Source organism: Ctenopharyngodon idella, chromosome 17 (genome assembly GCF_019924925.1).
Source record: "Ctenopharyngodon idella isolate HZGC_01 chromosome 17, HZGC01, whole genome shotgun sequence".
Lineage (NCBI taxonomy): Eukaryota > Metazoa > Chordata > Actinopteri > Cypriniformes > Xenocyprididae > Ctenopharyngodon > Ctenopharyngodon idella.
In genome coordinates, this window is record NC_067236.1 from 24,889,515 (window position 1) to 24,912,320 (window position 22,806).

The following is a 22,806-nucleotide window of genomic DNA, read 5'->3' on the forward strand; positions in this document are numbered from 1 at the left end:
AAACACTTCATAGTTTTCACTGTACAAATTAAACAATTAATCTTTGTTAAAGCTGCAAAAAGTGATTTTCTCTTTGTATTTTGCGTTTTGAATCATGGTGCCTGCTCCTTACGGTCCCTAGACTAATTAAAGCCCCACCAAGTAGGTATCACCTAAATTCAGGACATATTTTAGTGAATTCTGCAGTCATACAGCACTGTTTGCTTTTTGCCTTGTATTAGACTGGAAAGTGACTTTGCCAATGGAATGAGCACATTTTGCAATCTAGACTCAAACCTGCGTTCCTTTGGGAGCACTACGACTCTAATCTGTCAAGAGTAAATGCTCTACCACTGCGTGACAGCTCTGATATTGTCATTAACAGCTATACAGGTGACACTGTGAAAGAAAAATCACTGCATGGCTTTCAGATAACGGACTGACTTTAATATATTTTCAAGTAAAAGTGTTTACATATGGTATAAAAAATAAAGGAGGGAGCCAACAAAGAACAGACGAGACAGATTGCAAGACCAGTCGCTTTCAGATATATCCCATGCGACTTCACATGTGCGATAAGCAAACGTGTGCTAAATCCTTTATAGTGCAATAAAATCAATGCAAAAAGAGATGAAAGGTGAGTAGGAAGAGATCATCTCTGTGTCTAAAGCTTCTTCGATTTTACACAATGTGCCTACGCTGTTATATTTAACTGTGGTTTTTATGACTTTAAATTTTCTGGTTTTGACATCATTTGATCAGTCTACAGTTTGAGACAGTCCTGACAGACAAAAGAGGAGAGGAGAAGATCATTTTCCTCTTTTGAAAGACATTGCTGCACTTTCCAAATATTTGAAGTCCATGTCTACCTGTCTTAAAGACTGAAACTAGCAAGTAGCAAGTAGAAACTGATGTAAAAATTCAGTCTCTTGGACATGCATGTGATTTGGTCCATTGTCCAGGGTAACTAGGATCTGGACCAATCAGACGACAGAGATGAAGATGACAGCGTCCTCATCATTGGTGGATTGTTTGAGGCTCAGCAAGATTGGACGACAGCAGGCAGCCTCTTTGAAATCAGAGATTTCCCCTGAAACACAAGACAAAAAGAACAAAAAGAAAGACAAATTATTTTATACGGTATCGGGCATTGACAACAGCCGACAAAACAATCTTTAGGCATGCTTAAGATAAAATTACTCCTTTCAGTAAAATTAAATTATAGGGATAGTTCACCCAAAAAAAGAAAAGAAAATTGCCATCATTTACTCATCATCATGCTGTTCCAAACTTTCTAGTGTGAGGTAATTTGTTATTACTTATATACTAAAAGTTTTGTTTTCTACTGTAGCTCTCAAATATTGAATAGGAAATATATTAAATTAAATATTACATTTTGTTTTGTTCCATATTTAAATGTACTCTACCATTCAAAAGTTTGGGATCGGTAACATTTTTTATGTTTTTGAAAGAAGTCTCTCATGCACACCAAGGCTGCATTTATTTGATAAAAAAAAAATACAATAAAAATCCTAATATTGTGAAATATTATTACTATTTAAAACAACTGTTTGCTATTTGAATATATTTTAAAATGTCATTTATTCTTGTGATGGCAAAGTTGGGCATCATTACTCCAGTGTTCAGTGTCACATGATCCTTCAGAAATCATTCTAATTATGCTGATTTGCTGCTCAAGAAACATTTCTAATTATTATCAATGTTGAAAACAGTTGTGCTGCTTAATATTTTTGTGGATTCTTTGAAGAATAAAAAGTTCAAAAGAATAGAATTTATTTCAAAGACTTTTTTTGTAACAATGTAAAAGTCTTAACTGTCACTTCTGAAAAATGTGTGAATGATGCTTAATAAAAGTATTAATTTCTTAAAAAAAAAAAAAAACAACCTGTACTGTACACAAATTTAGTAGTGTACAGTATAAAACAGACATATAAAACAGGAATATTGATGACTTGTATGATGTTTTGTGACATTTTGGTTACACTTTACAATAAGGTTTCATTAGCTAATAGTTAACTACTTTCGTTAACGTGAACTAAGAATGAACGATACTTTTACAGCATTAATCTTAGTTAATTTCAACATTTACTCATATATTATTAAAATAAAGTTGCATTTGTTAACATTAGTTAATGCACTGTGAACTAACATGAACATGAACATTTTTATTAACTTTTATTAACATTAACAAAGATTAATAAATACTGTAACAAATGTATTGCTCACTGTTAGTTCATAATACTCAGCCTCCCCATTCACTTTCATTGTATGGATAAAAGCATCTTGGACATTCTACTTAACATCTCCATTTGTGTTGAATGGAAGAAAACAAATCTATATTTTCATTTTTGGGTGATCTTTTCCTTCAAAAGAAACATCAGCTGTATCCCAGACTACTCAGACAGATATGAACAGGAGCAACACATACAGGTCGAGGAGAAGCAGGGTTACCTGGAAGCAATGCCTTCCTTCAAAACAAGTTCTTACTTTTCTGTGGACAAGATAGAGAAAAGTGAACAGGTACACATTTTGGCAGCTGTTGCAACAGAAGACCAAAATGCAAAGTCATGCAGAGAGTGACAAACCACAGCTAAACACTTCATTTGAAGAAGACAAAAATAACAAGAAGAGAAGAGCTTGCTTAACCCTGTAGGAAATGTCATGACAACGTGACAGAACAAGGTTCAGGGGCAGGATAAAGAACCAGACAAGCTTCATCTGACCAGAGCTGCTGTCTGATTGGTCAGGTAAGCCATCACTGAGGGGGCGGAGCCACTACCACTTACCACATTACGAGTGAACTTTTCAAATGAGGTTCTGCGATCCTGTATGCTTCCCGACTTCAGTCAACAAGATAAAGAGTGAAAAAAGGGACTACAGCAAGGTGTGTCTGAATATGTATATATGTGTATAGTAAATATAATTAATATATGTCTATGTGTGTCAATTAAAATGTATCAGATTTAACTGCTGTTGCACCACTAATTCATATTGAAACTGTGGTTTCTAATAAATATTATATTCATTATGATTGCAACAAACTAATTCACATCATCCTATCATAACCCTAATCCCAAAATACACATTTTGATAATTTTAGGACGCATGTTCTTGCATTCAAAAACAGCCGGAAGAGAGTGGAACAGAATACAAGGACTCGAGATACATTTTTTAAAGTTGAGCTATTTTTCAAGTAGGTTCCTATAAACAAGGCATTAATAACAGGTTCAATGCAATGCAAATAAAACAAACAATACATTGACTTCTATATTCAATGGTTTATGAATCGGACACAAAAATAAACAGCTTTTCTTAGCAAATACTTCTATATGAAATCACATACAATACCGTTCAAAAGTTTGGGGTCAAATTTTATTTATTTATTTATTTATTTTTAAAGAAATTAATACTTTTATTCAACAAGGATGCATTAAATTGATCAAAAGTGACAGTAAAGACATATATAATGTTACAAAATATTTCTATTTCAAATAAGTGCAGTTCTTTTAAACTTTCTATTCATCAGAGAATCCTGAACAAAAAAAAAAAAAGATCATGGTTTCCACAAACTTATTAAGCAGCACAACGGTTTTCAACATTGAAAATAATATTTGTTTTTACTTGGGTAACATATCAGCATATTAGAATGATTTCTGAAGGACTGGAGTAATGACTGCTGGAAATTCAGCTTTGCCATTACATGAATAAATTACATTTTAAAATATATTAAAATAAGAAACAGTTATTTTAAATAATAGTGATATTTCAGAATATTGCTGTTTTTACTGTATTTTTGATCAAATAAATGAGACTTCATCTAAAAAATCTTACCAACCCGAACTTTTGAACAGTAGTACATTAACCAATAAGGGCATGTGGATGCAGTCTTCATGTATTCAAGATGAGTTATTCTATTCTGATTGTGACTAAGTCAAAAATTGCTTAAAACGTTTTACCTTTTTCTTAGCCTGCAGAAGTTCCTGGTAGGCACTGGATCTAATGAAACGACTGTAAGAGTCACTCTTCATCAGCTTATAGATGTGTTCCTGGGAGACACACATTTACATGTTTATATGGCTCATACATTTTTCAAAAAAGAAAAGCAAAAAAAAAAAAATAAAAAAATTCACTGTAACTGCTAAAAACAAATAATCCTCACCTGTGCATCCTCAAAAGCGTATCGTCCAGGGTCTTTGATGTTCTGTGTGGTTTTGTCGTAGCTCTTCGAGTCAACGTTGATGGCACTGGGGGCTCCAGGAGCCAAAAACTCCTCCCAGATCTCCTGCACCCGTGTTGGCACCTCACGGATCGGCCTCTTCTTTAACTCCTGCACTGCCAACCAGAATCTAAGGTTTGGATAACAACAGAGAATTAATTTGCAGAATACAAAGACAACACATGCAGCAAAAGTATAATTGCCCAGTGGAACATCTGACTGTGTTACTTTTCACCCACCAGCAGGGGGCATGAAAGGTTAGTGTAGGTGTACCTAAGGTTTTCTGAGCTGAATTCAGACTCCAGGAACTTGAGAAACTGCTCTCTCCCAACAGGATCTTTCAACACCTCGTCGATTCTAAAACCCCAGCGTCTAACTCTAGTCTGACCTGGTTCCTTACTGTTCCAAAACACACAAAAACACATTATACACACACATTGATCTGTAAAAACAATAATAATATTTAATGTGTATTTTTTAAACAGACCTTGCCTCCATCTCCCAGAACGTTGTGTCATCTGATATCCAGGGGTTGGAGGGATCAGGAGTGGACAGGAATGGGTCATAGTCTGAATACTGCTCAGTATAACTCAGCAAACTACAAGGCCATCACAAAAATAGAGTTAGGGATAAAAGAGAGGAAGAAAGAGGCCACTAAAGGACATTATTTATTAGTAAAATAGCATAGCATAAAAGATTCATATTCATGTACATACTAGTTATGTGACTCAATTTAATTTCAAGTTTAACTAATAAATAAGAAAGCAAAAACACTGGTATTGGGGAATGTTACTTTTTTATTGTGTTACTCATTAATAAAAGTAACTAACTACTTATTATTAGTTTATACATATACAGTGGCGTGGCGCAAATCTGTTATGCTGGTGAAGAAGTCTCAAACCCTAGTCAATTATTCACTACAGAAAGTGAAAGTAAAAACTGACCGAGCGTCTGTCGGGGGAAATGAATTGTACTATTAATTTAATATTAAATGTAGCCTAATAATCATAAGAATAATTTAATACTTTAAATGGAAATGCCAAATCCTCTTGATATGGGTGATAGCTGATGCTTTTGATGATATCTCTGCCTATCGTCGATACACGATACCATCGTCTATCGGCACAACCCGGTGTGATGACAAATTAGGTGCTCCCTCGAAATCGGGTCTCTCTTAGGACCCCAAGCATTTGGCTCATATTACTTTTAATAAGTACTCTCTTTAGCGCTTGATTACAATTCCTACAAAATCATGTTTTGATAAAGGCTATGTTAACTACGTTATAACGACCATTAATGTCTGTATGGCTGCATTTGAAATTGCATATTTCCCTATATAGTAGGCAAAAAACAGTATGTGACAAAATAAAGAATGCCTGAATTCACAGTACTCATAAAAGAGTAGGCTAAAAGTACCCAGGTGACCTACTACTTCTGGCAAGATTCTTAAGTGTGTGTACGATGGACACTTTACTATTCCATGAGGCCACGGGAGAAGATTTGTGAATGGCAGTGATGCGACGCAACCGGCTCTTGCTTCCCCTGAGCCCACTGAGTTTTTACAGCCCCATGTGGTGAGTTTGGTGGGGGGGTAATTGAGAATGAATGGGGGAATGCAATGCCTCCATCGTGCTATGATTGGATATGATTGGTTACAAGTCATTTCACTCGGCGGCCATCTTTGAAACGCCTCTCGGGCATTCAAGTTCAGCTCCTATCTCTTTGAATGAGGAAACATCAAATTCTCCTAAGCTGTTTGCCAAGCTTTTGATTAAATTTCATATTTGAATTCACCAATGAAATCTGACAACAACTGTCTCATAAATTTTGTTTCTAAACGCTCGAATCATGACATGCTAATGCGCATGCGCAGTCCTAAATGCGCGTCTCTTGTGCCTCATTTCGGAGCAAGTCTGACTGTTTCTATAGGAACCAGAGCTTCTAATGGCCGCTGCAGTGACGCGATGACTTTACCAATCGGCGATTGGCTCTTATTTAGAAGGCGTGACTTATTCCGCCATATTGCACGTTGCACTTTCTCCCATTCAAAACAATATGAGTGATGCGTCTTGTGTTATTCTGTCGTCTTTGTTGGTTATGACTGGATATGATTGGTTTGTGCTGGATCGCAAATTGGTCTAAATGAACAACATTATGGCATTAATAGGAAGACTAATAAAAAAAATAAACAACTCAGCTCATGAAAGAAACTGAAGACTTTGTCTGATTTCAGAATATATACACACATTTCATTTCATATATACAGTGGGTACGGAAAGTATTCAGACCCCCTTAAATTTTTCACTCTTTGTTATATTGCAGCCATTTGCTAAAATCATTTAAGTTCATTTTTTTCCCTCATTAATGTACACACAGCACCCCATATTGACAGAAAAACACAGAATTGTTGACATTTTTGCAGATTTATTAAAAAAGAAAAACTGAAATATCACATGGTCCTAAGTATTCAGACCCTTTGCTGTGACACTCATATATTTAACTCAGGTGCTGTCCATTTCTTCAGATCATCCTTGAGATGGTTCTACACCTTCATTTGAGTCCAGCTGTGTTTGATTATACTGACTGGACTTGATTAGGAAAGCCACACACCTGTCTATATAAGACCTTACAGCTCACAGTGCATGTCAGAGCAAATGAGAATCATGAGGTCAAAGGAACTGCCTGAAGAGCTCAGAGACAAAATTGTGGCAAGGCACAGATCTGGCCAAGGTTACAAAAAAAAAATTCTGCTGTACTTAAGGTTCCTAAGAGCACAGTGGCCTCCATAATCCTTAAATGGAAGATGTTTGGGACGACCAGAACCCTTCCTAGAGCTGGCCGTCCGGCCAAACTGAGCTAATGGGGGAGAAAAGCCTTGGTGAGAGAGGTAAAGAAGAACCCAAAGATCACTGTGGCTGAGCTCCAGAGATGAAGTCGGGAGATGGGAGAAAGTTGTAGAAAGTCAACCATCACTGCAGCCCTCCACCAGTCGGGGCTTTATGGCAGAGTGGCCCGACGGAAGCCTCTCCTCAGTGCAAGACACATGAAAGCCCGCATGGAGGACTCCAAGATGGTGAGAAATAAGATTCTCTGGTCTGACAAGACCAAGATAGAACTTTTTGGCCTTAATTCTAAGTGGTATGTGTGGAGAAAACCAGGCACTGCTCATCACCTGTCCAATACAGTCCTAACAGTGAAGCATGGTGGTGGCAGCATCATGCTGTGGGGGTGTTTTTCAGCTGCAGGGACAGGACGACTGGTTGCAATCGAGGGAAAGATGAATGCGGCCAAGTACAGGGATATCCTGGACGAAAACCTTCTCCAGAGTGCTCAGGACCTCAGACTGGGCCGAAGGTTTACCTTCCAACAAGACAATGACCCTAAGCATACAGCTAAAATAACGAAGGAATGGCTTCACAACAACTCCGTGAATGGCCCAGCCAGAGCCCTGACTTAAACCCAACTGAGCATCTCTGGAGAGACCTAAAAATGGCTGTCCACCAACGTTTACCATCCAACCTGACAGAACTGGAGAGGATCTGCAAGGAGGAATGGCAGAGGATCCCCAAATCCAGGTGTGAAAAACTTGTTGCATCTTTCCCAAAAAGACTCATGGCTGTATTAGATCAAAAGGGTGCTTCTACTAAATACTGAGCAAAGGGTCTGAATACTTAGGACCATGTGATATTTCAGTTTTTCTTTTTTAATAAATCTGCAAAAATGTTGTCAACAATTCTGTGTTTTTCTGTCAATATGGGGTGCTGTGTGTACATTAATGAGGAAAAAAAAAGAACTTAAATGATTTTAGCAAATGGCTGCAATATAACAAAGAGTAAAAAATTTAAGGGGGTCTGAATACTTTCCGTACCCACTGTATGTATACTGTATATATACACATATTGAGGCATTTCTGGACTTTTTAAAATGCAGTCTAGTTTTTGCAGGAAAAAATGCAGCACATATCTGAATGTGTTATGTTTATCAGTGACTTTATACATAATGCAACAGTACAATGATTGTGAACCATAAATATAACCCTGATCCCAGGTTTCTCATTTAATACTTATTATTTGTCGGTTACTTGCATTACTTATTTGTAAAAATAACATGGATATTATAAAGTGCATTTAACGCATGCTACTTGTAAGTTTTTACCTCCAACACTGATGGACATTTTATATTTTGGTCTATAATTGATTGTTGCATGTCAGTTTAATTTCACGCAGCACTAAAATCTTAGTGCTTCAAGATGTTGTGGCACCCTAATAGAGCCATTGATCTCACAGAGGAAGTAAATTTGAGGACGAGAAACAGAAACATGTTTGTCAGCATGAGTAATATCTACACAGACTATTAAAGCAATCGATAAGAAAATGTTTAAGCACTGTAGAATAATGAAGACCTGTGGATCGATCACAGCACAGACGTTCTCTCTCTCTCTCTCTCTCTCTCTCTGACTTACCTCTCTGCAACTTTGGACATTTTCAATCGATGTCGGTCTAACTGTGCTTGCCGAAACTTGATCTGGAAAGACAATGGTGGTAATAGTCCGGGTGAGTGAATGTGGGTATGTGTGTGTGAAAACAGATGGCAAATACAGCCATGTGGATGAACTGAAATTTGCAGTTTTCCACACAGCTGCTCTTGTGGCCATGAATTAAGAATTTGTTCCCACAATTTATTAATTCATGGCCACGTTTTATGAATTAATTCCCTCATTTTAGTTAAACTGTGGCTACATTGTACAAATTTGTTTCACAATTTAATTGAGTTAAATTGTGGTCACAATTTAACTAAAACAAGGGAATTTATTAGTACAACAGGGCCATGATTTAACGACACAAAGTAAACAAATTAATATGTCATGGGAACTAATTCTTAATCCACATCCACGAAATCCCCAATGTCAACTGGCCAGCCAGATAAACACCAGCTTGGCTAGGCTGGGAGTCCAGCTAGATTAGCTTAAACCAACTAAAACCAGCAAACCAGCTGATTTTAAGAGTAACCTGAATAGAAGAAACATGCTTACAAATCAGTTAAAAACAATTTCAATACAAATATAAAAAGCAAAACAGCATATCAAATACAACCCGAATTCCGTAAAAGTTGGGACGTTTTTTAAATTTGAATAAAATCAAAACTAAAAGACTTTCAAATCACATGAGCCAATATTTTATTCACAATAGAACACAGATAACATAACAAATGTTTAAACTGAGAAATTTTACAATTTTAAGCACAAAATGAGCTCATTTCAAATTTGATGCCTGCTCAAGGTCTCAAAATAGTTGGGACGGGGGTATGTTTACCATGTTTACCATGAATTTGGTCCCATACTTGCCTGATATAAGTTTCCAGCTGCTGAAGAGTTTGTGGTTGTCTTTGACATATTTTTCATTTAATGATGCACCAAATGTTCTCTATAGGTGAAAGATCTGGATGCAGGCAGGCCAATTCAGCACTCGGACTCTTCTACGACAAAGCCATGCTGTTGTAATAGCTGCAGTATGTGGTTTTGCATTTTCCTGCTGAAATACACAAGACCATCCCTGAAATAGACGTCATCTGGAAACCTTTATATACCTTTCAGCATTAATAGTGCCTTCCAAAACACACAAGCTGCCCATACCGTATGCACTTATGCACCCCCATACCATCAGAAGTGCTGGCTTTTGAACTGAACACTGATAACACGTTGGAAAGTCTCCCTCCTCTTTAGCCCGGAGGACACAGCGTTTGTGATTTCCAATGAGAATGTCAAATTTGGACTCGTCTGACCATAGAACACTTTTCCACTTTAAAACAGTCCATTTTAAATGAGCCTTGGCCCACAGGACACGACGGCACTTCTGGACCATGTTCACATATGGCTTCCTTTTTGCATGATAGAGCTCTGGTTGGCATCTGCAGATGGTACGGCAGATTGTGTTTACCGACAGTGGTTTTTGGAAGTATTCCTGGGCCCATTTAGTAATGTCACTGACACAATCATGCCGATGAGTGATGCAGTGTCCTCTGAGGGCCTGAAGACCAAGGGCATCCAATAAAGGTCTTCAGCCTTGTCCCTTACACACAGAGATTTCTCCAGTTTCTCTGAATCTTTTGATGATGTTATGCACTGTAGATGATGAGACTTGCAAAACCTTTGCAGTTTGACATTGTGGAACATTGTTTTCCACAATCTTTTTACGCACTTTTTTTGAGACCTGTAGCAGGCATCAAATTTGAAATGAGCTCATTTAGTGGATAAAAGTGTACAATTTCTCCATTTAAACATTTGTTATGTTATCTATGTTCTACTGTGAATAAAATATTGGCTCATGTGATTTGACAGTCTTTTAGTTTTCATTTTATTCAAATTTAAAAAAAAGTCCCAGCTTTTCCAGAAGTTTCAACTTCGAGTTACAAGTTTGTCAAAGGAATTTGTCATTATAGTAATTCTGTCAAGACCTGAACATGAAAAATGAAACTTGAATGACTGGTTGAATCTGGTTATTAAATAGAATAATCTGATACTTTTAAAATTAAAATTACATTTTTTTAAATACTCTGCCTATAAACACACAACCAATCAGGCATTACCTGTTCCTGAAGCTCTTCCTCGGTTGGTTGCTTGGCCTCAGCGGCTGGTGTGTGGGTAGGGCTATGGCTGCGAATGTCATTCTGAAGGCCGTACACAGACTGTGAAAATCACCAGAATAATTTACAACCATATTTACATAAATTTAAATCAGTTATTAGAGAAGATATTTCTTTGAGATTGCATCAGTGATTGGGGATTTCACATGGACAGCTGTGCAACTGTTGAGGTGAGCTGTTCTTGATTGGTACTGTAAGGTGCTGGATTTTTTGAGGCTGATTGGTGGATTGATTTAAGTCTGATTTGGTATTCTGATTGGCTCAGTGGTTGATTCATTTGTCAAATGCAAAGGTTCAATAATATAATGAGTGGAATAACTGCTTTAGTGATTAATCACATGGTTTAGGACATTACAAGCTGAAGTAATTTGATTAAATGCTGAATTTCCCGCAGTGTTAGTGGTTTTTATTGCATCACCTTTCTTGTTTTGTGAGGGTTCTTCATTCTGGATGATTTCTTTATGTCCACTTCTGTTGTGTTCACACACCCTGGCTGAAATACACACACACACACACACACACACACACACAGTCAATAAAACTGTCAGTTCTCTAGATGACCTATAGTAACCATGTTGCTTCAACCACCTGACGCTGTGCACCTTACCTGAATACTTCCTCCTGTTTTGGGAAAATGAGGTGATATTTTAAAAGGCATGGAACTGTCAGTCAAACAATCTCCTGCTGGTTGGATTCTATCTCACAAAGGACTCAATGTTTCTACACTCCTATATAGGATGAACTTTAGGTCCAAGCCTCCAATGTATGTTAGAGAGAGAAAACAGCCTCAAGACACTTAGAGTTCTGTAATAAACCCCATTTGAACCCACACTACTGGCTAAATATGGACACGAAATGCAGCATCTCGCCATTGCATGTCAGCTTGAAAGATCAAGCCAAGTTAGCATGAAATTGCTAATGAGAAGGATCAGCACAGTGTAATTGAGGAAGAAATTGCTGCTTCCTTCAAAACAAACAGCTCACATACACACAAGGCATAAAGCAATACACACCAGGTGATTCACACATATAGACACTCAAAAACACATGGACTGGTGCAATAATAATACTGTAAAAATGTATTCTTCAATAACTATTTAAGAAAAATCTAATAAAATGCATAGTAACTAAAGTATTTGTAGAGTATTGTAATGACAGGCTCTTCACTTTCTTTGTTAGATTATAACTGATTAGGCATGGGCTGGTATGAGATTTTGATGGTATGATAACCTTAAGCAAAAATATCACGTTTTCACGGCATCACAGTATTGCGATTATAGCTCTAAAATATGTTATTTTTAAATGTCTGTGTAAAAAAAACAACTTTTTCCATTAAAAACATTTTATTTTTAAGCAACATTATAGAATATTTGTAGCAGTAATTTTTTGGGGTTAATTTTTAGTCCATCTCTACAAGACAGATAGGAGATGGACTAAAATGATCTTCCAAACTTACTGCCAGATTCTGGAAGATGAATTCTTCAAACAGTGGTACAAGAGGATGTGGTGCTGGTCCTTCAAGAGTCACTCTCAACCTGTCTATAAAGCCTATAAAAAAAAAAATCAGTGTTCTTGTATTTTACAACAATTCAGCTGTGATTCTTATTAAGTGGGGGTCATTTTTTAGGCTTCTTTACGTAACCTAGGTCTCTGAGATCCTGACACCTTGCACTTCTGGAGACTCTAGGTAGGCTGTTCTGGAAAATGGTGGCGCTGGAGACTAAAGGGTTCCTGATGGTTTTATACCTAATTCTTCACCTTAATTCTTAATTCTTTTGCAGTGAGCCTGCTGACCCAATGAGCATTTTTGCTGTCCAATGGTCATACCTTAACTTTGCAGTTTCTAGTATTGCATTAGTACTGCATCCTTCTCATGGGCATTTAATAATTTTTGACTTTTCAGTCTGAGTTAAATCTCTTTTTTGGCTCATTTTATGTGTAAAAGAAAACCTGCTTACTAATTATGCACACCTGAACATAAGGCGTTCCCTTTCAGTCGGTCACATTCGACATACATCAGTAGTGACCGACGAATTGGGACGAATTGGGATATCGCCAGAGAGCCCTATCAGCTTCGAGTGAAACTAAACAAGCCAATGGAATTGGCGTGCAATATTTGCATAATGCGCACCGCCCCCGCCAGGTGGGTATAAATAGGGAAGCAGATGCAATCGCACTCTGTCTTTCGCTTCGGAGCCAACCTGTTGTGTTCCTGTTATTTGACTGAGAGTGACTTCTCAAGCCTTTGAAGAGCTTTGTTTTCGTCGTGCTGGTGTTAAGGCACCCTACAGCGAGGCCGCGAGCTTCACAGAGCGAGCTTCACGAGCTATTTATACAGCTCTCAACTGCTGTTTTCACAGCATTGTTTTCTGCCCCGTTTGTTTGCGATTTGGGCCGGTTCCTCTGTGTGTGTGACTGCCAGGTGATCAGTGTGTACTTGCAGTCACATCGCGGCTGTTCCCTGTGTGCTTCAGGAAAAAAGAACAAGAGCTGAATTTCTCCCTTCTAAAAGAGCTTCACAGACGAACCCTGCGTCTTTTTCAAGATGTCATTTCGTCTGTGCTTTACTGGATGCGGTCGTTCCCTGGTCCTCGCTGATGGTCACAATAGCTGTGTCACATGCCTGGGTGTTCAGCATGATGAGGCAGCTTTTGTGGATAGCTCATGTTCTCACTGCAGGAACATGACTATCTCAGTGTTGAGGTCTAGACTCTCATTCCTTGGTTCTCAGGGAGCGGGGGTCCCCTCCCCTAGCGGCGCGTCGGCGTATAGGAAGGGTGACTTGAGGATTACGGTAAGGGCTTCCCCGCCGAGCTCTGCTCCGCAGGCCCCTTTCCCCTCAACAACACTGCAGCCTGTGGTGTTGCCGGGGGAGCGTGCTGGTCCCTCCATGGAGCGACCATCCGTTTCCTTTGGTGCACCTGCAGACGAACAGATGTCCATCGTGGCATCGGAAGGTGAGCTGGAGTCCTCGGGAGATGAAGACTCGGCTGCGCTGCCTCCCTCCCTATGTTTTCCCGGGCCGCCGAGAAGGTTGGGCTCGTCTGGAATCCTCCACCGCGTCCCAAACCTTCTCGGCTGGACGATTGGTTTCTTTCCGGTACCATTCTCTCCGGAAGTGCAAGAGGAGGTGACCAAGTCATGGAGAACGCCCTATAGCGTTTGTGCCAGGCCTGGTCCCTCTTCCGCCTTCACCACCTCCGGGCGACTAAGGTGACAGCTCGCTCCGTTGGTCAAGCGATGGCTACACTAGTAGTCCAGCAGCGCCACCTATGGCTGACCTTGGCTGATATGAGGGAGGCCGATAAGTATCGGTTCCTGGACTCCCCCGTGTCTCAGGTCGGCCTATCTGGCGACGCAGTCGAGAGCTTCGCCCAGCAGTTCTCAGCCGCACAGAAGCAAACTGAGGTGATTAAACACATCCTGCCCCGGCGGTCCGCTGCTGCCTCCACCCCACCACCAGCCGCACAGCCTCAGTCTACTCATCGCCAAGGGAGCCCGCCTGCGTTGTCCTCCGTCCCTGCCAAGTCTGCGAAGTAGCAGCCTCCACCCGCCAGACCCGCCACTGGCTCTCCGGAGTCCAGCGGTACCCACCTTTTCACAAAAAGAGCTGTTTCCCAATCCCCCAGGTCCCAAGAGGGCATGGCTGTCAGTGTGCGGTGCTCCGCCTCGCCACTCTCAGCCCCCTCTCACCTCGCCAGCAGGTCCCATTGTGTATGTCGAGGCCGCCTCCCTTGCGGCGTCTCCCATACACACTGTCACCTCGCAGAGTCCAACCCCACTTCAGGCTGCTATGCCGTCCGAGTCGGGTCCCAGTACTCTGTCTCGCTGCCCCACTTCGGGTACGTCTGTGCCTTTGATCCCGCTGGCTCGGAGTCTGGGAGCGTGGTTAGCGCTTTCCAGCCCGTCCCGCTGGCTCATTCGTACCATCAGACTCGGCTATGCGATTTAATTCGCCTGGCGTGCCCCGGTGTTCAGGGGTGTCCACTACACTCGCGTGTCCCTGGACAATGCACCTGTTCTCCGGGCGGAGAATGCTGTCCTCCTGGCAAAGGATGCAATCGAGCCAGTCCCTCCAGCTGATATGAAGTCAGGGTTTTACAGCCCCTACTTTATTGTACCCAAGAAAGGCGGTGGGTTACGGCCAATCCTGGATCTGCGTGTCCTGAATCGTTCCCTTCACAGGCTACCATTCAAGATGCTTACGCAGAAAACGCATTTTCAAATGCTTCTGTCCCCAGGATTGGTTCGCAGCGATCGACCTGATGGACGTGTACTTTCATATCTCGATTCTGCCTCGACACAGACCCTTCTTACGGTTTGCGTTCAAGGGTCGGGCATATCAGTACAAAGTCCTACCCTTCGGGCTGGCCCTGTTGCCCCGCGTCTTTACCAAGGTTGCGGAGGCGGCCATTGTTCCGCTCAAGGAACAGGGCGTTCGCATTCTCAACTACCTCGACGACTGGCTCATTCTGGCCAGCTCGCGAGAGCAGTTGTGCGAACACAGGGACATGGTGTAGGCTCACCTCAGCCGGTTGGGACTTCGGGTCAACTGGGACAAGAGCAAACTCGCACCCGGGCAGAGGATCTCTTATCTCGGTGTGGAACTGGACTAGGTCGCCCGGACAGCGCGCCTCATCGAGGAGCACGTCCAGTCAGTGTTGAACTACCTAAGTTCGCTCACGCGCAGGACAGAGGCCCCACTGAAACTTTTTCAGAGGCTCCCGGGGCATATGGCATCCGCAGCCGCAGTCACCCCGCTCGGATTGCTTCATATGAGGCCGCTTCAGCACCTGGCTTCACGGCCGGGTCCAGAGATGGGCGTGGCAATGCAGTACGTTCTGTGTCCCCGTGACACCGAACTGCCGTTGTACCCTCACTCAGTGGTTGGACCCTTCGTTCCTGCGGACAGGAGTTCCCCTCGAACAAGTGTCCAGGCATGCTGTGGTCTCCACAGATGCCTCTGCCACTGGGTGGGGAGCCACGTACAATGGGCATGCAGTCTTGGGTCTGTGGACGGGGCCCCAACTGCATTGGCATATCAATTGCCTCGAGTTGCTAGCAGTATGTCTTGCACTGGGCCGCTTCAAGGAGCTGTTGTCAGACAAGCACGTACTGGTCCGCTCGGACAGCACTGCGACCGTTGCCTACATCAACCATCAGGGTGGTCTACGCTCCCGTCCCATGTCGCAACTCGCCCGCCATCTCTTGCTATGGAGTCAGAAGCATCTGAGGTCGCTTCGTGCCATTCACATCCCAGGCGTGCTCAACTGTGCAGCCGATGAGCTCTCACGGCAGCCTCCGCTTCCGGGTGAATGGGGACTCCATCCCCAGGTGGTCCAGCTGATCTGGCACCGTTTCGGGGCCATACAGATAGATCTGCTTGCCTCTCCGGACACAGCCCATTGCCAGTTGTTTTATTCCCTGACCGAGGGCACTCTCAGCACGGATGCTCTGGCACACAGCTGGCCCCGGGGCCTACGCAAATATGCGTTTCCCAAAGTGAGCCTTCTCACACAGCTCCTGTGCAAAGTCAGGGAGGATGAGGAGCAGGTCTTGCTAGTGGCTCCGTATTGGCCCACTCGGACCTGGTTTTTGGAACTGACCTGGTGACTCTCATGTTATCCTGAGACCCCGGCCTGGATATGTGCCCAAGGTTCCTACCACTCCCTTTAGAGATCAGGTAGTGAACCTGCAAGCGCTGCCTTCGGAGGAGGCAGACCCAGCCCTGGCTTTGCTCTGTCCCGTCCGTGCTCTGCGCCTGTACGTGGATAGAACGCGAAGCTTTAGGACCTCAGATCAGCTCTTTGTCTGTTACGGAGGCCAGCAGAAAGGAAAGGCTGTCTCCAAGCAGAGGATGGCCCACTGGATTGTGGACGCCATCGCCTTGGCTTATCAGTCCCAAGGCGTGCCTTGCCCGCTCGGGTTAAGAGCTCATTCCACTAGAGGAGTTGCCTCTTCCTGGGCGTTGGCGCATGGTGCCTCGCTGACAGATATCTGTAGAGCTGTGGGCTGGGCGACACCCAACACGCTCGCTAGATTCTATAGCCTTTATGTGGAACCGGTATCTTCCCGTGTACCCACCATAGTTCCTGTGCCTTCGCTGTAGTGCAGACTCAAGGTTGTCTCCTCAGCGAAAAGCCGAGTGCGATTACATCTGCTTCCCTATTTATACCCACCTGGCGGGAGCGATGCGATATTTGCATTATGCAAATATCGCACGCCAAATATATCCCTTATGAATGATTAAATACAAAATTAAGAGTAGTTATTAAGATTGATGTGGTTTGGAATTGGTAAAATGTGCTTGGAAAAAAAAATATGATCAGAAAATCAACTTGCATAATAATTATGCACACACTGTATAAAATTACAGTTTTTGAAATTAGTATTAGCCTGAATATATTTAGATACTATTATAGTTGAAATAAGAATGTACATTAATAACAATAAATAAATAATAAAATCAAATTAAAAAAAAAAAAAGACAATAAAATCTAGTTTTACTAAACATTAAAATATAATATTAAAGAATTTAGGAAATATAAATAAATGGTAATTCATTTTAAAAGTATAGATTAGGTAAGAACATCTTTTTAGGGGACAACTGCAAATTTTCACTTTTTCCTTTGTAGAATATTGTCTAAGGAAATCGATGATATATGATTTTTAGAATGTGTGTTTTAGTTTTATGGCTAGCCAGCAATTTTGCAAGCACAGAGGTGATTCCATCAGCTCAGAGGTGCTTTAACACCGTGGTGTCATACCGCTGTAAGGGAACAACTTCAAACACTTGAGAACAACAAAGAATAATTCTGAAGAATAAAAGAGAATAGCTGCATTGTTCTTACATGGACTTAGTCCTGCCTTTACACACATTCACATTCACTCACCACTGGTCTGTGCACATCCCAGAAGGCTCTCTCCTGACTGTCCAGTATTTTCCTCTCAATTTTGTCTCTTTTCTTATCGACTCTGTACAGACAGAACACAGAAGCCGAAGCAATTAAAATATTTAACTTCCAAAAGAAAAGGCAAACATGCAATGAACCGTGCAACAGAGCTGAAAAGTCTAATGTTGCCTAATGTTTTGGCACTCAGAGGCACTATAGTGCTCACAAAATTGCCTTGAATATAAATTTAAACAGCAGAAGCGACTTATAAGACAAGTTCTGTCCAATCCAAAAACAATCTTGCTGTGCAATTTTTGTCCAAGAGACTTTTAAAAATCCATTAGCACAGACAACATAAGAACAACCCACAGCTTGACAGATATTTCAAGAGATCCAGCCATTAATATTTGAATTCTTGCTATGCAAAGAGTCAATTTCCTGTATTCTGACTGGGTGGCATGCTTTTACAAATGCACAAAGAAAAACAGCCAATAAAGAATAGGAAAGACCAGAAATGATCACAGTCTGAAAGATACATACTTTGCTTGAGCCTCTGCTTGCATAAATATAAACTCCCATTTCCTGGCGAATGCCCGTTGTAGTCGCGCTAAACTCTCCTGGAAGAGGAAAAAAGAGCATTTTTAAATGATCAAAGTTTAAAAAAAAAATAATCTTTTTGGAGATATTGAAGCCATTTATTTAATTTAAAGGCACAATATGTAAAGTTTCGCCGCTACAGGTCGCCTATTCAAAACAAAGGCGTAGCTTGATAACACCGAGATTAAGCGTGGAATCTTGGGAGATGTCGTCTTCACCTCTCAGCCGGTGGAAAAGAATTGGGACGAGACTTGGGCAGAAATCATTTTCATGGATGAGAATTTTAACGTTACTATAGTATGAAGCAGAGCGGACTGAGTGATGTTGGAGCTGAACGAGGCCGCTGGAACGATTGCTAATGAGAGACGAGTGCGACACACGGAGGAGCGGAGCTTTTATTATGCCACAGTCACCACTTCCGCTTCTTCCGATCAAGTGTATGTGGGGTAACACAGCCCTGTTTTATAATATTAGATACATTTGAATGTGTTGAAAATTATGCTATAACGTTACTTTGAGCGTTTGCTCGGTTGCTGCTATGAGACACTTGTTGCACACTGCAGTAAGCTAGATCAATATTAGAATATCATATTAATAAATGCTAGATTGCTTGCATTGATAAATGGCATGCAATTAATTTTAAAACATATTGTATGATGTAGAAAATGCTGTATTACTGTTACTAAAAATAAAGCTGCCTCTGATTATGCTATGTTAGCCACTTGACAAAATACTTTTTCTCTGAAGAATGGTGAAAACATGCAGTCACGGAAAATCAAGAAAACGAGATTCAAACAATAAGATTAAACGTGTTGAGCTATATAACAATAATTCGTTTTCTGTCTATAAATGCATCCAAACAGTTGTTCCCTTGTCTAATAAAACATGTAATATATTAAAGCATCTTTGGTGTTTCCATGGTTTCTACAAAATAAAACCGGAAATCGAGGGTAATGCAGGTATGATGTCACTGATAGGCGACGGTCCGTGTCCTGGTTAAAATTGCTTATTTCTCTGGATTTAAACATTCTTGGAAACATCTGGGATAATGTAAGTACACAAGTCCACAAAATATATAACACTGTTCTAGTGGTTTTTGGATATTTTAATCCAAAAATCATACATATTGTGCCTTTTTAAAAAGGGACCTATGATACCCTTTTACAAAGTCTTGATTTTGTTTTGGGGGCCTACTAGAAAAGGTTTTCATGCTTTATTTTTCAAAAAAACAAAAACAAAACAACATTATTTTTCACATATTTCACATTATTGCTGCACCTCTTTTCCTAGTCTGTCTCTAAAGCCCGGAACACACCAAGCTGATGCCAACGAACTAGTGGCGACAAAAGCAGACTGAGGGGTTGGCTCATGTCGGCAGCGTCTGGGGTCAAAGTTGCCCTGACACACCAAACCGACACTTGACACCCGACACCCGACGGCCAAGTAGCACATCCATTCTGCACCTGCGTAAGAAGAACTGCCTTTCCGTACCAGCAGGTGGCAGTAGCTGAACAGCCAATCAGAATGATCAGATGGCCCGAATGACCGACGAACTCCAACATGTTGAATCGGCCGAAAAAAAGCTGACGAGGACCAACTTCAGACGACGGTGCGGAACACACTGAGAAAAATTAGTCGGCCGATGAACAAAAACTGCCCGACGGCCAACTGTCGGCTTTGTGTGTTCCGGGCTTAATGCTCTGGGGTGCATTTCCCGAAAGCATTGTTAGCCAACTATGGTAGCAAGTTCCGTCGTTATCAGCATAGTTCAACAAGTCGGTGTTTCCCGAAACACAGTTCCAACAATCATTCGCAAACAACATCGCAAAGTTGTGTGGCTGGAACGACAGTTCTAGAGCTGAGGTTAGAAGCATAGTTTCTTGTTTGCATGACTTGTGGACTTCATAAATCCTTATCTTGAGCAAAATAAGCCAGCTGACATTCAATACAAACTATATCTATATATTTTTATATATTTTAGTTTGTCTAGAGATTTAAAGCACCATTTCTGAAGAGTGCGCATGTGCGTACGTGCTCTAGTATGTAGGAACGAGCCTATGTTTGATCCTGGAAATAAAGCAAAATAACTGAGAAAAATGAGAATTAGTCCTCAGATGTCCATAATTTATAGCAAAAATGTCCAGAATTTATAGCAAAACATCTAGCATTAATACTATCTCAAATGGATTCATTAAAAGAAGTTATTACTCCACCATCTGAGTGACATTATTAACCAGTGTGGTTGAATGACAAACTTGCGACATAACAGTTTTGGGAAACAGTCATGACTAGCTAGTTGATTTCTTCAACTATGCGCCACACTACGGTAGTTAAGCAGCAAGTTACGTCGTTGTATGAGAAATTCACCCCTGATTAGTTCCTGCCTCTATGAAGCCCCTACTTCTGAAAAAAAACTGACTGTTAAGTTTAGGTATTGTAATGATGGGTCAACAGAATGGGGATCCATTTGCAGCTTTCATTAAGAATAGTATACACACAGGTAAGGGCAGAGGCAGAGACGAAAACGGGGACAGGCAATGGTCGAGGCAGGCGGCAGACAAACGGTATCAGGAAGCAGGCAGAGATCAGGGCAGGCGGCAAACAAACACAGTCCAGTAAGCAGGCAAGGATCAAGGCAGGCAGCAGAGAATCACAAGAGGTAAACAGTCCAAACGGCAACAGTATAACAATCCACAGAAAACGCTTAGAAATGATCACCGGGGCAAATCAAGACTTCGCAGTGTGTGTGTGTGTGTGTGCGCATGCTGCTTAAATAGTGTGAGTGTGATGTGGTGCAGGTGTGTGTGCAATCAGTCCCAGGAATGAGGGCCTATGGGAAATGTAGTCTGAATGATGGTTATCAATATTCCGGTGAAGGCTCCCTCCGGTGGTGCGGGGGAGGAAGTGCGGGAGCCTCACTTGTGACAGAGCCCCCCCCCTGCGAGCGGCTCCAGATGCGAGGAGGCGGACGCCGCCGGAGTCTACCACGTGGTCGAGGGGCCGGTCTCTCCGGATGCGTCCTGTGAAACTCTTCTGTGAGTGAGGGGTCCAGGATATCATCCATATCGACCCAGGATCGCTCCTCCGGGCCGTACCCCTCCCAGTCGACTAGGTACTGAAGTCTCCCACCCCGGCGCCTGGAATCGAGTAGTTCTCGAACTTGGTAAGCCTCCTCGCCTTCGATCAGCATGGGTGGGGGGTTGCGGGCCTCGACTCCCTCCGACTCCCCCCTCGGACCACCAGAGGGTTTCAGCAAAGACACATGGAAAGTGGGAGAAACACGGTAGTTAGTGGGTAGGTCTAATCGGAATGACACGGGTGTAATTTGTTTAATAATTTGAAAAGGCCCTACAAACCTGGGACTGAGCTTTCTGCATGGAAGTCGGAGGCGAAGATCTTGTGTGGATAGCCAGACCCATTGGCCCACGGTGTACTCTGGACTGGGACGCCGGTGACGATTGGCCTGTACCTCCTGCCTTCCCACAGCGCGCTGCAGATGGTGATGGGCGAGGTCCCAGGTCTCCTCACTGCGTTGCAGCCACTCTGTCACGGATGGTAGGTTGGTCGGTTCACCGGACCAAGGGAAAAGTGGTGGCTGGTAGCCAACTACACATTTGAAGGGAGTCACGCCGGTGGCGGTTTTCTGGAGAGAGTTTTGTGCGTATTCCACCCACATCAGGTAACGACTCCAGTCGTTTTGATTTTGTTGGCAGTAAGTGCGTAGGAATCTGGTGAGCTCTTGGTTCATGCGCTCTGTTTGGCCACTGGATTCGGGGTGGTATCCTGATGTGAGACTGACATTGACATTCAGGTGTTTAAAGAAAGCTGCCCATACCCGGGATGTGAACTGTGGCCCTCTGTCTGATACAATGTCCTCAGGCAGGCCGTAGAAACGGAATACGTAGTTGCAGAGGGTCATTGCTGTTTCAAAAGCAGATGGTAGTTTGGGTAGTGGAATGAGTCGACAGGCTTTAGAGAATCGGTCCACAACCGTGAGAATGGTGGTGTGGCCACGGGACACAGGGAGGTCGGTGACAAAGTCAATTGCTATGTGGGACCAGGGGCGTTGAGGAATGGGCAGTGGCTGTAACAAACCGGAGGGTACTTGACAGGATGGTTGAGGTTTGACAGGCTGTGCAGTTTTTTACGAACTGAGTGGTCTCTGCTAGCATGGTGTCCCACCAGAACCGGTTCTGTAACAGACGGAGTGTGGCAGTAATACCCGGGTGACCAGAACTGGGAAGAGCATGAACTTGATACAGTAATTTGCTGCGGAGGGCTTCTGGTACAAACGTGCGACCTGGTGGGCATTCCGGGGGTGGTACAGTCTGTGCGTTGAGTTCGGTGAGTTCTGTCATGATGTCCCATTGTACAGGAGCGACCAGAAGTTTGTCGGGGATGATGTTTTCCTCGATCTTTGTTCTCTCTACCTCCTCCACTTGGCGAGACAGCGCGTCG

The 22,806-nt window shown here is 42.2% G+C and overlaps 1 protein-coding gene across 1 annotated transcript in view; it reads right to left on the reverse strand.

The window, feature by feature from the left end:
• Positions 1-404: 404 nt before the first annotated feature.
• Positions 405-22,806, reverse strand: part of rgs7a (regulator of G protein signaling 7a) — a 95,305-nt gene continuing 72,903 nt past the window's right edge. The window contains exons 9-19 of the mRNA XM_051866861.1: positions 18,292-18,368; positions 17,752-17,833; positions 11,277-11,351; positions 10,802-10,900; positions 8,679-8,740; positions 4,704-4,814; positions 4,490-4,615; positions 4,160-4,346; positions 3,957-4,046; positions 2,452-2,491; positions 405-1,069 (exon numbers count right to left, since the gene is read on the reverse strand). Coding sequence (XP_051722821.1) covers positions 2,471-2,491; positions 3,957-4,046; positions 4,160-4,346; positions 4,490-4,615; positions 4,704-4,814; positions 8,679-8,740; positions 10,802-10,900; positions 11,277-11,351; positions 17,752-17,833; positions 18,292-18,368 — 930 coding nt within the window. The 3' untranslated portion in view covers positions 405-1,069; positions 2,452-2,470. The remainder of the gene's footprint in view (positions 1,070-2,451; positions 2,492-3,956; positions 4,047-4,159; positions 4,347-4,489; positions 4,616-4,703; positions 4,815-8,678; positions 8,741-10,801; positions 10,901-11,276; positions 11,352-17,751; positions 17,834-18,291; positions 18,369-22,806) is intronic.